General features: G+C 47.1%; 1 protein-coding gene and 1 pseudogene across 1 annotated transcript in view; both read left to right on the top strand.

The window, feature by feature from the left end:
• Positions 1-14,730, top strand: part of LOC105710097 (uncharacterized) — a 189,204-nt gene that overhangs the window by 60,108 nt on the left and 114,366 nt on the right. Inside the window, exons 3-4 of the mRNA XM_064365718.1 lie at positions 1,275-1,389; positions 1,512-1,579. Of these exons, the coding sequence (XP_064221788.1) occupies positions 1,275-1,389; positions 1,512-1,579 (183 nt within the window). The remainder of the gene's footprint in view (positions 1-1,274; positions 1,390-1,511; positions 1,580-14,730) is intronic.
• On the top strand, positions 3,755-3,852 carry LOC135270487 (small nucleolar RNA U13; annotated as a pseudogene).

Here is a 14,730-nt window from a genome sequence, read left to right as displayed (position 1 = left end):
TTTAGTAGAGATGGGGTTTCACCATGTTGGCGAGGCTGGTCTCAAACTCCTGAGCCCAAGTGATCTGCCCACCTTGGCCTTCCAAAGTGCTGAGATTACAGATGTGAACCACTATGCCCAGTCCTTCCCCAATTCTTTAAACTCCAGATTTCTCAAAATTAGAAACCTGTGTTATAAACTCAGACATAAACACAAAGGACTCCTCTTCTCTCCTTGACAACCCCCTCATTGGATCCATCAGGAACTCAGTCGACCATCGCTATGGAATGTGACTAGAGTCAACTCCATCTGCCACCTCTGCTGCACAGCAGCTCCAGCCCTGGTTATCGAGCCTATCTGACTGCAATATCCTCCTGGCTCTCCCAGCTCCCATCCCGCCACTGGCAACTGATCTCCACGTGGTGACCAGATGCATCCAATGATGGCACACTAGCATTTCTTACAGTGCAATCCAAAGTCCTTGAGGCCCGTGAAGGTGAAGCCAGAACTTTGTTGGTCACTGGTGTAGACACTGGCAGGTGGGCCACGGGGACATCTCACTACACTCCAAGGCTGGAGATCTAGAAAAGCCATGAGCAACTACAAATACCTTGTTTGATGGCCCGGCCAACCTGCAGACACACCCCACACACCCCTCTGATAGCCACTAGCTAGTCAGTTCACCCAAAAGATGTCAAAACAATACTCACTATTACCAGACCGTCACTACTTAATGCTGTGTTTCCCTGATCCCCAATGATGTGTGTGCAGATATATGTGTATGAATGTGTATGCAACTGTGTACAGATGTATCTGTACATGGATGTGTATAGATGTGTATGTATACAGATATACGGAAATACACAGATATGTGTGTACGAATGTGTGGATATGGATGTGTGTGTACAGTGATGTGTACATGGATGTGTCTAAATGTAGACGTGTATGAATATGGGTATATGGATATGTGTAAAGATGTGTATATATATGGATGTATGTATATGAATGTATGTGTACAGATATGTCTACATGTGGATGTAGATGCTAGCAGCTCTTCCTGCTGACAGGCACATCCTAGCGCCGGCTTTCTCCAGTGTGTATCAGAGGCTGTGCGGTGGTGTCGGAGCTTCCTTAGGGTACACGTGAACAGGGTGAGCACAGAATTTCTCTCCCAAACCACAACACTTTGCAGTTAAGGAGAACACTAGTCACAAATGCGTCAGGTCAGCCATCAGACAGGTGGGGCTTTAGGAGGAAGACATCTCTCCCCTGATGTGGGTCTTCTCCCTGCCCAGGCTGACAGCACAGGTGGAAGTGGAGAGAGTATTTATGCAGCAAGACATCCAGCCCTGGCTTCAGATGCTCCACTCCAGCCCTCTGAGAAGACACTGGAAACTGAGGCAGAATCAGGTGATCCACTGCTGAATGTGCCCAGTGGTCATGCCTGGTGGGATCAAGTCTAAAGCTACTATTTGTACCCTGGCTGGAGTGCAGTGGTGCGATATCGACTCACTGCAACCTCCACCTTCCAGATTCAAGCAATTCACCTGCCTCAGCCTCCTGAGAAGCTGGGCGTACAGGCATGCACCGCCACACCCAGGTAAGTTTTGTATTTTTGGTAGAGACAGGGTTTCACCTTCTTAACCAGCCTGGTCCCAAATTCCTGACTTCTTGTGATCCTCCCACCTTGCCTCCCAACATTCGTACACTTTTTGAAGTCGCTGATCTGCTTGAAAAGAGGATAGAAGTTTTAAGTCTTCTCCCCAGGATGGAGGAGAAAGACCCAAAACTTCAACACAATGACAAGGGCTTCAAGTGACTAAGTTCTATCCAGGTACCCTTGGGTAAGAACGCTTGAAAAGCACCTACTAAGATGAAAATGAGCCTGGACAACATAGTAAGACCCATCTAAACAAAAAAAAAAAAAAAAAGAAAAAAATGGAAGGGCATGATGGCACAGGCTTTAGCGCCAGCTACTTGGGAGGCTGAGGCAAGAGGATCTCTTGGGCCCAGGGGTTCAAGGCCCAGTGATTTAGGATTATGCCATTGCATAGAAGATCTTGTAAAAGAAAGGAGAGTGGGGGAGAGAGAAGGCAGGGGAAGGGGGGGAAGGGAAGAAAAGAGGTAGGAAGAGGAAAAAAGAGGGAATAGAGGGAGTGAGAGAAAGGGAAGAAAAAAAAGGAAGAAAAAAGAAAAGAAATGAGAAAAACATATAAACACTGTGGCCAGGGAATTCCACTGTTAAGAATTTACTCTGCAGAGAGAATGGTGTTCACCACAGAATAATTGTAAGAGAGGAAACCTGGGAAAAACTCAAGAGCACTTCATTATGAAACTAGCTGAATACATTCCATTCCATGGACTATTACATGGTCATTCACACTACACGGGAGACACTGATTTTTTTAGGTGGATATATTAACTCCACATGCTCATTGTGTGCATAGATCATCTCGGAAAGGAATCACCAAAAAAACCCTAACAGTGGTTGGCTTTCAGGAGGGGTGGGAGAGCAGCTTTAAGGCTGTACCAGCACCAACCAATAGAACTTTTTGCAATGAGGACCATGTTTCCGGGCCATCTGCAGCTGTGGAGCACCTGAAATGTGGCCCCCACACAGCCAAAGAACCAAATCCTTCATTTTCTTTAATGTTAATTCATTTAGATATTTTTTTTTCTTTTTTGAGATTGAGTCTAGCTCTGTTGCCCAGGCTGGAGTGAAGTTGCGTGATCTTGACTCACCGTAACCTCTGTCCCCCAGGTTCAAGCAGTTCTCCTACCTCAGCTTCCCAAGTAGATAGGGTTACAGGGGCTCACCACCACATCCAGCTACTTTTTGTGTTTTTAGTAGAGATGGGGTTTCACCATGTTGGTCAGGCTGCTCTCAAACTCCTGACCTCAGGTGAGCCACCTGACTCGGCCTCCCAAAGTTCTGGGATTACAGGCATGAGCCAAAATATCTGGCCTCACTTAAACTTCAATAAACACACAAGCCACTGGCTGCCATATGGGAGACCCAGTTCTATACTCTTTCATAGTTTTTGAATTTTGAATCATTTAAATGCATTGCCTATTTTTTTTAGTTGTAGAACTTAATAGAATAGTATTTAGATTGTATGAATCTAAGTGAAATCTACCATAGAATTTAAATTGTACCAGCAAATGCTGATATATAAAAAGATTGCCAAGGTGTGTGTGTGTGTGTGTGTGTGTGTAAGTGTGTGTGTGTATATATATGTATGTATATTCCTTTTTTTTTTTTTTTGAGTCAGAGTCTCGCTCTGCCACCCAGTCTGGAGTGCACTAGTATGAACTTGTCTCACTGCAACCTCCGCCTCCAGAGTTCAGGTGGTTCTCCTACCTAAGCTTCCTGAGTCCCTGGGGTTACAGCCACGCACCACCACGTTCAGCTCATTGTTGTATTTTTAGTAGAGAAGATGTTACACCATGTTGGCCAGGTTTGTTTTGAACTCCTGATCTCAAGTGATCCACCTGCCTCAGCCTCCCAAAGTGCTGAGGATTACAGGCATAAGCCAGCATGCCCAGCTGCAAAGGTGTATTTTTGAGTAAAAAGAGCAAGGTACAAACAAAAAATAGGGAAGAGCTGGGGGTGGTGGCTCATTCCTGTAATCCTAGCACTTTGGGAGGTTGAGGTGGGAAGATCACTGGAGCCCAGAAGGTCGAGGCTGCAGTGAGCCATGTTTGCACTACTGCCCTCCAGCCTGAGTAATGGAGCAAGACCCTGCCTCAAGAAAAATTAAAATTAAAATTTAAAAACCAAAACCTAAGCATGACAATTGGGTTTCCATGCTGTTGTATGATATGTGCCTTCCTCAAAACTTGTTACGATGCCATCACATCAACCATCTGACGCAAAAAAGAAAAAATAAAACCCAGAAACTCAAACTAAAAATATTTGCAAATCTATAGCGTTATGTGTTGTCCTGTGTCTCCCCGAAAGACGCTGAAGCCCTACGCCGCAGGGTCTGTGGATGCGACCTTATTCGGAAATAGGCTCTTCACATGTGATCAAGCTAAGCTGAGGTAATGAGCGTAAATCCTAATCCTGTGTGCCTGGTGTCCTTATAAAAAGGGGATGTGTGAAAAAAACACATACAAAGGGAAGACAATGTCAAGACAGAGACAGAAGACCACCTACAAGCCAAGGAACTCTGGAGGCTCTGAGAATCCAGGAGCGAAACCTGGGACAGACCCTCCCCCACAGCCTTCACAGGAAAAGCAAACAAACATTAAAAAACCCTTCATTTCAGACTGCTGGCCTCCAGAACTGTGAGAATAAATCTCTGTGGTTGAAGCCACACAGTTTAGGGTACTTTGTTAAGGCAGTGCTGGGAAATGAATGCAGATTTCTTGGGGTATGCATCAACACTTCTGAAGGAAATTTGGGATGTGGCATGCTTGAACTTACAATTCATACCTTTCTCTACTCTGAATTCTTTTTTTTTTTTTTGAGAGCCAGGATCTCACTCTGTCACCCAGGCTGGAGTGCCGTGGCACAAGCATGGCTCACTGCAGCCTTCACCTCCTGGGCTCCAGCAATCCTCTTGCCTCAGCCTCCTGAGTAGCTGAGACTACAGGCACATGCCACTGTGCCTAATTTTTAAAAAATGTTTTGTAGAGATGGGGTCTTGCTGTGTTACCCAGGTTTACCTGGAACTCCTAGCCTCAAGTGATCTTTCCACCTTGGCCTCCCAAAGTTCTGGGATTATAGGTATAAACCATTGTAACTGGCTTGCCTTTTTCTTTCTTTTTTTTATTTTAAAGACAGAATCTTGCTCTATTGCCCAGGTTGGAGTGCAGGGACATGATCTCAGCTCACTGCAACCTCCACCTCCTGGGTTCAAGCAGTTCTTTTGCCTCAGCCTTCTGACTAGCTCAGCTTATAGGCTTCTACCACCAGACCCAGCTAATTTTTGTATTTTTATTACAGGCGGGGTTTAACCAGTGGGCCAGGCTGGTCTCGAACTGCTGACTTCAGGTGATCCACCCACTTCAGCCTCCCAAAATGCTACAATCATGGCTCACTGCAACCTCTGCTCCTGGGTTCAAGCAATTCTCCTGCCTCAGCCTCCCAAGTAGCTGGGATTACAGGTTCCTGCCACCATGTCTGGCCAGCTTTTGTACCTTTAGTAGAGACGGTGTTTCACCATGTTGGCCAGGCTGGTCTTGAACTCCTGACCTCAGGTTATCCACCTGCCTCAGCCTCCCGAAGTGCTAGGATAACAGGCATGAGCTACTGTGCCCAGTCTACTTCTATTATTATTACATTGTAATATATAATGAAATACTTACACAACTCACCATAACATAGAATCAGTGGGAGCCCTGAGCTTGTTTTCCTGAAACTAGATGGTCCCTTCTGGGGGTGACGGGAGACTGACAGATCAACAGGCATTGGATTCTCATAAGGAGCACGCAGTCCAGCTCCCTCGCATGTGCTGTTCACAGTAGGGTTTGTGCTCCTTTGAGACTCTAACACAGCCACTGATCTGACAGGAGGTGGAGCTCAGGTGGTGATGCCAGCAATAAGGAGTGGCTGTGAACACACAGGAAGCCTCCCTCGCACATCCGCTGCTCACCTGCTATGCTGCCTGCCCAGTTCCTAACAGGTGAGCCGGGCACGGTGGCTCACACCTGTAATCCCAGAACTTTGAGAGACTGAAGCAGGTGGATCACCTGAGGTTGGGAGTTCGAGACCGACCTGACCAACATAGAGACACCCTGTCTCTATTAGAAATACAAAAATTAGCCTGGCATGTTGGCTCATACCTGTAATCCCAGCTACTTGGGAGTCTGAGGCAGGAAAGTCGCTTGAATCTGGGAGACAGAGGTTGCAGGTAGCCAAGATCATGCCATTGCATTCCAGCCTGGGCAACAAGAGCAAAACTCTGTGTCAAAAAAAAAAACCAGGTGCAGTGGCTCACACTTGTAATCCCAGCAATTGGGGAGAATGAGGAGGGTGAATCACCTGAAGTAAGGAGTTTGGGACCAGCCTGGCCAACATGGTGAAACCCTGTCTCTACTAAAAATACAAAAATTAGCCAGGTGTGGTGGTACATGCCTGTAATCTCAGCTACTCAGGAGGCTGAGGCGGGAGAATTGCTTGAATCTCGGAGATGGAGGTTACATTTATCTGAGATTGCACTGCTGCACAGAGTGAGACACTGTCTCAAAAAAACAAAACAAAACAAAACAAAAAAATACGAAAACAGGTTATAGACTGGTACTGATCCGTGACCAGGAGGGTTGGGGACCCCAGCTGTAGATAATATGTAATGATCAAATCAGGGTAACTGAGACAGTCATCACCTCAAATATTTATCTTGTGTTTTGGGAACATGAAAATCCTTCTTTTCTAACCATCTTGAAATATTCAAATAAATTCTCATTCACTGTAATTTCCCTTGTGCACTATTGATTACTGTAACTTATTCCTTCTATCTAGGCCTTCTTGTCTTTCATTTATTATTTTTTTGTTATTTTTATTTATTTCTCAGACAGTCTCTCTCTTTCTGCCAAGCTACAGTGCAGTGACATGATCTCGACTCACTGCAACCTCTACCTCCTGGGTGCAGGCATTTCTCCTGCCTCAGCCTCCCGAGTATCTGGGATTACAGGCATGCATCACCATTCCTAGCTAACTTTTTTTTATTTTTAGTAGAGATGGGGCTTCACCATGTTGTCCAGGCAGGTCTTGAACTCCTGACCTCAAGCAATCCGCCCACCTCGGCCTCCCAAAGTGCTGGGATTACAGGCATGAGCCACAGCACCCAGCCATTCATTCATTCTTACATTCATTCATTCTATGAATAACTACTGCCTGGTTATCATAAACCCGGCAGTGTTCCACACTCTGGGGAATCAACTGAGCAAAAGAAAGTTCCTGCTCTCTTAATGGATCCATCATTCTAATGAAGGGGAAAGAGACAGGTGATCCATAAACAAACCATTAACACAGACAGCACATCAGGTGCAGAGTGCTATGAAGAATAAATACTAAAGCAGGTATGGCCAGGTGCGGTGGCTCACACCTGTAATCCCAGCACTTTGGGAGGCTGAGGTGGATGGCTCCCTTGAGGTTAGGAGTTTAAGACCAGCCGGGCCAACATGGTGAAATGCCATCTCTATTAAAAGTACAAAAAAGAAAACAATGAGCCAGGCATGGTGGCACCTGCCTGTAATCCTAGCTACTCAGGAAGCTGAGGTGGGAGGACTGCCTGAACTTGGGAGGTGGAGGTTGCAGTGAGCCGACATTGTGTCACTGCATTCCAGCCTGGGGAACACAGCAAGACTCTGTCTTCAAAAATAAAAAAGTAAAGAGAAATCAGGTGCAGGTGTAGAGTGCATTAGCACAAGCAGGGGTGCTGTGGTGGTGGCGAAGGTGGTCAGGAAAGCCCTCTCTGTGAAGGTGATAGACATGAGGGCTGAGCCTGGGGACTCCTGGGGAGAGCAGCATGGGAGGGCTGTAGGTGTTGGTGCCATTTGTGGTCCTTTTGTTTAGTTTTGTTTCATTTTGTTTTTGAGACAAAGTCTTGCTTTGTCGCCCAGGCTGGAGTGAAGTGGCACAGTCTCAGCTCACTGTGATCTCTGCCACCCAGGTTCAAGCCACCTCAGCCTCCCAAAGAGCTGGGATGGCAGGCGTGAGTCACTGCACCTGGCCTATGCATCAACATGTTTAAATTCTTCTGAAAGCTGTGCTTTAGGAAGAGTGTTCTGACAGCTATCAGAAATAAATGACAGAATGGCAGGACAAGGATCACATCAGTGACAGGGTGACTGTGGACATCTGCTGGCCAGTAGCAGGGAAGCCACTCAGACCCCGGATTCTATCTCTGCAGCCCACCTGCACCTGAACCCTCCTCCCCACATCAGTAGAAGCCTGGAACTCTCAGAACAGCAGACCTCACCAGCCGCTGCCACCTTCACCAGAATGTGATTAATTCGTTCACGCAGAAGACAGCAGGAACCCCAAGAGGACAGGATCCAGAATGTGTGGGTTTTGATGGACAGGGTGGTAGGATCTGGGAGGCTCCACCTACCTCCCTCCCTGACCCCCACACTCCTTCCCCAGTCCTGCTTGGCATAGAGACTAGAGTGACATCACCAGAAATGTAGACGCTTGGAAGGACACCAGTGACACAGAGAAGAGGAGGCTGGAGGTCCACAAGGTGCCCAGCTCCTGGCCTCGGATGCCCAGGACTCTATCCAGAAAGGCTCCCTCCCAGCCATGGAACTTGATGGTCCTCGAGTTCCTGAGGATGGAGCTGGTGAGCCGGGCCTGTAAGTCCTTCTGCCTCATTTGCTCTCCTGGGATTGGAGGGAAGAGAGAGATGAAGACACGGCTGGTCCAGAATTCTCCCCTGCACCCTGACAGTCACCTGGCAGCAAATCCCACTGATCTCACCAACTGCGTCCCAAAGCTGTCTGCCTCTCTGCATCTCTGACCCTCAGTCCTGATCCATCCACCGTCATCCTGTGCCTGGACTCCTGCAGGAGCTGACCCAGGACCACTGCCCCAGGGAGGCAGCTTCTGATGCCTGGAGAACAGAAGCTTCCCCTGAGCCCACCTGGGTGTGGCACCATCAGGAAGGCTACCTGGAGGTGGGTAATGCCTGAGCTACATCTTTTTTTCTTTCTTTCATGTTTTTGGTGAAGTTAGGGGGTCTCATTATGTTGCCCAGGTTGGCCTCAAGCTCTTGGGCTCAAGTGATCCTCTGCCCCTGGCCTCCTAAAGTGCTGGGATTACAGCCTGAGCTACACCTTAAATGACCAAGAGGTGGGTGCTGGGCAGGCAGAGGATGAGGGGATGGAGCCAGGAAGAGGGAGGGGAGGCTTTGAGACAGGGGCAGCAAAAACCCAGGCACAGGGAGCAGCATGACTCAGAGGACACTCAGTGTGGCCAGAGGAGTGCATGGGCAGGGTCACTTGGCACTTTAGGGTCTGGCAGGAGTTCAGGGTCTCCTGTACTTCACTAGAGGAGGGGGGCATCATCAGAGTGCAGCTGTCTGGAGAAGGTTTTTTGTCATTTTTTGAGATGGAGTCTTGCTCTGTTACCAGGCTGGAGTGTAGTGGTGCGATCTCGGCTCACTATAACCTCTGCCTCCCATGTTCAAGTGATTCTCCTGCCTGAGATTCTAGAGTAGCTGGGATTATAGGTGCCTACCATGATGCTCAGCTATTCTTTGTATTTTTTAATAGAGATGGCATTTTGCCATGTTGACCAGTCTGGTTTGGAACTCCTGAACTCAGGTTATCCGCCTGTCTCGACCTCCGAAAGTGCTTTGATTACAGGCATGGGTCACTGTGCCTGGAGGAGGCCACACAGGAGACTGGAGAAATAGTCTAGGTGACAGATGGACATTGGGACAGCTGGGGCTAGAGAGGAAATAAGTTCCTTCCCTCCATCCCCCTTCCCTCCCTCCCTCTCTCCTGCCTTTCTTTTCTTTCCTACTCCTTTCTTCTGTTCTCCTGCCCTTTCTTTCTGCCCTCTCTCCTTTTTTCCCCTCCCTCCTCCCTTTCTTCCTTCCCTCCCTCATTCCTTCTCTTCCTCTTTCAACTCTTTCCTTCCCTTGATCTGTCCTCCCCTTTCCTCTTTCCTTCCCTCCCTCCTTTTCACTCCTCCCCTCCCTCCTTTCTACCCTCCCTCCCTTCTTCCCTTCCTCTCTCCTACCCTTCTCCCCTCCTTCCTTTCTACACTCCCTCCCTTCTTCCCTTCCTCTCTCCTACCCTTCTCCCCTCCCTCCTTTATTCCATATTTCCCAAACACTGATCCAGCACCTTCTGCATGCCGATCCCTAACTAGATACTGAGTCTGCCACAGGGAGTGGCCTGTGCTGCTGTGGAGCTTCCAGTCTAAGGAGAGTGAGGCCATCGGCCCCTGCCAGGTGATTCCTGCAGGGCCCTTTAGGAAGTGGGAAGTGCTGGGGAAAAGCAAAAATGAGCCCAGGACAGGCCAAGGAAGGGAGCTGCTGGGAGGAGAGGGATGGGCGGGCCGTGTCCTTGCTGGAGGGTGGTGAGAGAGGCAGCCCTGACTGCAGGGAGTGCTGGAGGGGACAAGGGTCTTCTGGAGTGAGGGTGGTCCAGGCAGAGGGAACAGCTAAAGCAGATGCCTGGAGAGATGTGAGAACATCAGGCAGGTGTGAGGATGGGGAAGGAGGTGGGTGGGAGAGGGAGGGAGATGGGTGGAAGGTGAGGCTGGAAGCAATGAGGCTGCTCAGGGTGGGCCTGGTGAGCCACTGTGGGGCCTTTGGCTCAGACCAAGGAAAATGGGGCCTCTGTGGGTCTGAGCAGAGGAGGGTGCAATGGATTCGGTTCACACAGGTCTCCTGTGCCTGGAAGTGGAGAGAGGCTGGGGCAGAAGTAGGGAGTGAGCCAGGGCCTTGCTGTTGGATGCATTTTCTTTTTTTTTCTTTAATTTAGAAAGAAAGAAAAAAAAGAATGAAGAAGAGGAAGAAAAAGGAAGAGAAAGAGAGAGAGAGAGAGTGAGAGTATTGCTTTCTTGCCCAGGCTACAATGCAGTTTAGTAATGGGTATTGAAAACCTCTTTTATACCAATAATTATACTTGATGTAGACAGGAAGGAATAATGGAAGAAAATAACAAACAAGCAGCCAACCAATATTTCATTTAAACCTATGAAATGCTATGCGATTACTGAGGAGTGATTTACTTCCAATTATGTAGTCACTTTTGGAATAGGTGTGAGGTAGTAATGTATGTTTTGTGTATTTGAAGTGGAGAGTTCTATAAATGTTTATTAAGTTTACTTGTTCCGGGTCTGAGTTCAAGTCCTGGATGTCCTTGTTAATTTTCTGTCTCATTGATCTATAAAATCATTAGCTCTTCTTGTTACATTGATCCTTTTGCCATTATGTAATGTCCTTCTTTGCCTCTTTTGCTCTTTGTTGCTTTAAAGTCTACTTTATCAGAGGTGAGAATTGCATCTCCTGCTTTTTGTTTATTTGTTTATTTTTACTCTCTGTTTGGTTGATAAATCTTCCTCCTTCTCTTTGTTTTGAGTCTTTGTGTATTGTTGCATGTGAGATGGGTCTGGATGCAGCATACCGATGGGTTTTGGCTTTTTATCCAATTAGAATATATATAAGTTTAATACTGGCATTTGATGCTAGCTGGCTGTTTTGCCCATTAGTTGGTGTAAATTTTTCATTGTGTGAATGCTCTTTGCTTTTTGATATATTTTTGGAAAGGCTGATATTGGTTGTTCCTATATATGCATAGTGCTTCTTTCAGAAGCTCTTGTAAAGCAGGCCTGGTGGTGGTGAAATCTCTAAGTACTTGTTTGTTTGCAAAAGATTTATTTTTTCCTCTGATTATAAAGCTTAGTTTGGCTGGATATGAAATTCTGGGTTGAAAGTTCTTTTCTTTAAGGATGTTAAATATTGGTCCCCACTCTTTTCTGGCTTGTAGGGTTTCTGCTGAGAGATCTGCTGTAAGTCTGATAGGTTTCCCTTTGTGGGTAACCTGACCTTTCTTCTCTCTGGCTGCCCTTAGTATTTTCTCCTTCATTTCAACCCTAATAAATCTGGCGATTATGTGCCTTGGGGTTGGTCTTCTTGAAGAATATCTTTGTGGTGTTCTCAGTATTACCTGGAGTTGAATATTACCCCGCCTTGCCAAGTTGGGAAAGTTTTCCTGAATGATATCCTGAAGAGTATTTTCCAACTTGGATTCATTCTCTTTGTCACATTCAGGTACACCTATCAAACGTAAATTAGGTCTTTTCACATAGTCCCATATTTCCTGGAGACTTTGCTCATTCCTTTTTATCCTTTTTTCTCCAATCTTGTCTTCTCATTTCATTTCACTGAGCTGGTCCTCGACTTCTGATATCCTTTCTTCTGCTTGATCAATTTGACTGTTTAAACTTGTGCATACTTTGCAAAGTTCTCGTGTTGTGTTTTTCAGCTCCATCAATTTACTTATATTCCTCTCTAAATTGTCCATTCTCGTTAACATTTCATCAAACCTTTTTTCAAGGTTCTTAGTTTCTTTGCATTGGGTTAGAACAAGTTCTTTTAATTCAGAGAAGTTTCTTATCACCCACCTTTTGAAACCTGCTTCTGTTATTGGAACACACTCATTCTCCATTAAACCTTGTTCCATTACTGATGAGGAATTGCGATCCCCTGTAGAGGGAGAGGCATTCTGATTTTGAGTATTCTCTGCCTTTTTAGGCTGGTTTCTTCCTTTCATTGTATATTTATCCCTCTGTAGTCTTTGTAATTACTGACTTTCTAACTAGGTCTCTGATCGGACGTCCAACTTGTTGATTCCCAGCGCCAAAATCTGAGCAATCCACTGCGCCGGCCAAAATAGCAGTGTTAAGATTGATGGTGCTTTTTTGCCTGAGAATCTCCAGACTCTGCATCAAGAACTTCCGCTCTAAGGCGCCAGCAAAACCGCTGTGCTGGCCACAAGAGTCGCCCTGGTGAACCGTGGGGCTCCTCTGCTGGGAATCTCTTGGTCCATGAGCAACAAATATTCGTCTGAAATTGTGGCATCCTCTCGTTCTCTGTGCTTTCAGTGGGAACTACGAGCCCGAGCTGCTAGTGATCAGCTATCTTGGATCTCTCTCCTGGATGCATTTTCAAGATGATGCCAAGCAAATCTGCTGACTGATGGGGTGCAGGAGTAAAAGGCATTGATCTGACCCAGGGCCTGGGGCCTGAACACTGGAGGGAGGAGCCACTGTCCACTGCGATGGGGAAGGAATGGGGCAGGTCTGCACAATGGGCAACTCACAGAGAAAAGAACGAAGCCAGACCCGCCGGCTCCCACTCAGCTCTCCCCTCCCCATCGCCCACACCAGGGCCTGTGTCTTCCTTCCTACTTCCTGCCTGGTTCATCCCTTTCCCAAAAGCCAAAACTGACAGTGATTCCTCTTCTTGGTGATGAAGAAATTCAGAGGGAGGCAGCTCAGGAAGACAGCGATGGTGGAGGGACCCAGGAGCTGGGGACAGAGGGGAGAGAACATCAGGAGATCCCTAGGAGCCCAGCTGCCAGAGGCATGTGAACCACAGCAGCTCCATCTTGAATAGGAGCTGGGTAAAAGGAGGCTGAGACCTACTGGGCTGCATTTCCAGACAGTGAAGGCATTCTAAGTCACAGGATGAGACAGAAGGGCAGCACAGGATACAGGTCACAGAGACCTTGCCAGTAAAACAGGCTGCAGTAAAGAAGCCAGTCCAAAACCCACCAAAACCAAGATGGTGACCAGAGTGACCTCTGGCCGTCCTCACTGCTACATTGCCATCAGTGCCATGACAGTTTACAAATGCCATGGCAACATCAGAAAGTTTCCCTATATGATCTAAAAAAGGGGAGTCATAAATAATCTACCCCTCGTTCAGCATGTCATGAAGAAATAACCCTAACGATGGGCACCAGCGCCCTTTGGGCTGCTCTATGGAGTAGCCATTCTATCTTTACTTTCCTAAAAAACTTGCTTTTTTAGGAAAGAATAAACTTGCTCTGATGGCTCACACCTGTAATCCCCGCAATTTGGGAGGTTGAGGCAGGTGGATCACCTGAGGTCAAGAGTTCAAGATCAGCCTGGCCAGCATGGTGAAACCCCGTCTCTACCAGAAATATAAAAATTAGCCAGGTGTGGTGACATGCACCTATGATCCCAGCTACTCAGGAGGCTGAAGCAGGAAAATCACTTGAACCTGGGAGGTGTAGGTTGTAGTGAGCCAAGATCACACCACTACCCTCTATCAAGCCTGGGCAGCAGAGTGAGACTCCATCTCAAAACAAACAAACAAACAACAAAAAACTAAAAACAAACCAAACAAACCAAAAAATGTGCTTTCACTTTATGGACTCATCCTGAATTCTTTCTTGCACAAGATCCAGGAACCCTCCCTTGGGATCTGGATTGGGTCCCCTTTCCTGTAACACAGCTGCAGATCCTGAAGAGGGTCAGACTTGGGTCCTAAGATGGGGAGTAAAGGAATGTGATAATGGCAGCCACCAGGTCCCAGGGATCTGGGCTCAGGGGGGTCTGCTGGGTCAGGAGGCGCCTGCTGATGACAGGGTCAGGGTTCTTCAATGTCAGGGAGGGGAATGGCCCACTTACATGATGGGGAGAGGGTTATATTCAAGACAGAACATGCACACACAGGAGTAGGACTGCTGGGTGTTCCTGGCCACAACAATGAAGTTGAAACCTGTGGAATCAGGACTGGGTTCAAATCCTCACTCTGACACTTGTGAGTGTGGCCTTGGGGCAAGTCACCTCCCTAACGTGCAATTCCCTTGTCTGCAAAATGGGAACAGAGTTGTCCTCATTTTGCATGTTTGCTTATTACATTTAAGTATTTTCCTAATCTTCATTTTACCCTCATGAGGGTTGTCAGACTTAGCAAATCATCATACAGATGCCCAGTTACCTTTCAAGACAAAAAGTGAAGAAGGTTTTAGTTTAAGTCTCGTGCATTATTTGAGACATACACTCAGAGTCCGAAACTCACACTTCACTAGATGTCCTGTGTTTTATCTGGCAACCCTGCTCCCTACCAACGTGGTGCTTTTGGGATAGTTATCTCCCCCCTCTCAGCTTCGGTTTCTATATCTGGAAAATGTGGAAGTGGGAGGTAGAGTAAATGACTTTTAAGTTGCTGTGACTTTCTGAGAGTCCTTCACAAGTTACTAGAACCCATTCTTTCACCAAGCCCCACCCCAACTCCAGTCTGCATGCCTCAGTTTCCC

The sequence above is a fragment of the Aotus nancymaae genome, unplaced genomic scaffold, assembly GCF_030222135.1.
Source record: "Aotus nancymaae isolate 86718 unplaced genomic scaffold, 86718_ANA_hifiasm-v0.15.2.pri h1tg000062l, whole genome shotgun sequence".
In the NCBI taxonomy this organism is placed as follows: Eukaryota; Metazoa; Chordata; class Mammalia; order Primates; family Aotidae; genus Aotus; species Aotus nancymaae.
This window is presented reverse-complemented; position numbering and strand designations above follow the sequence as displayed.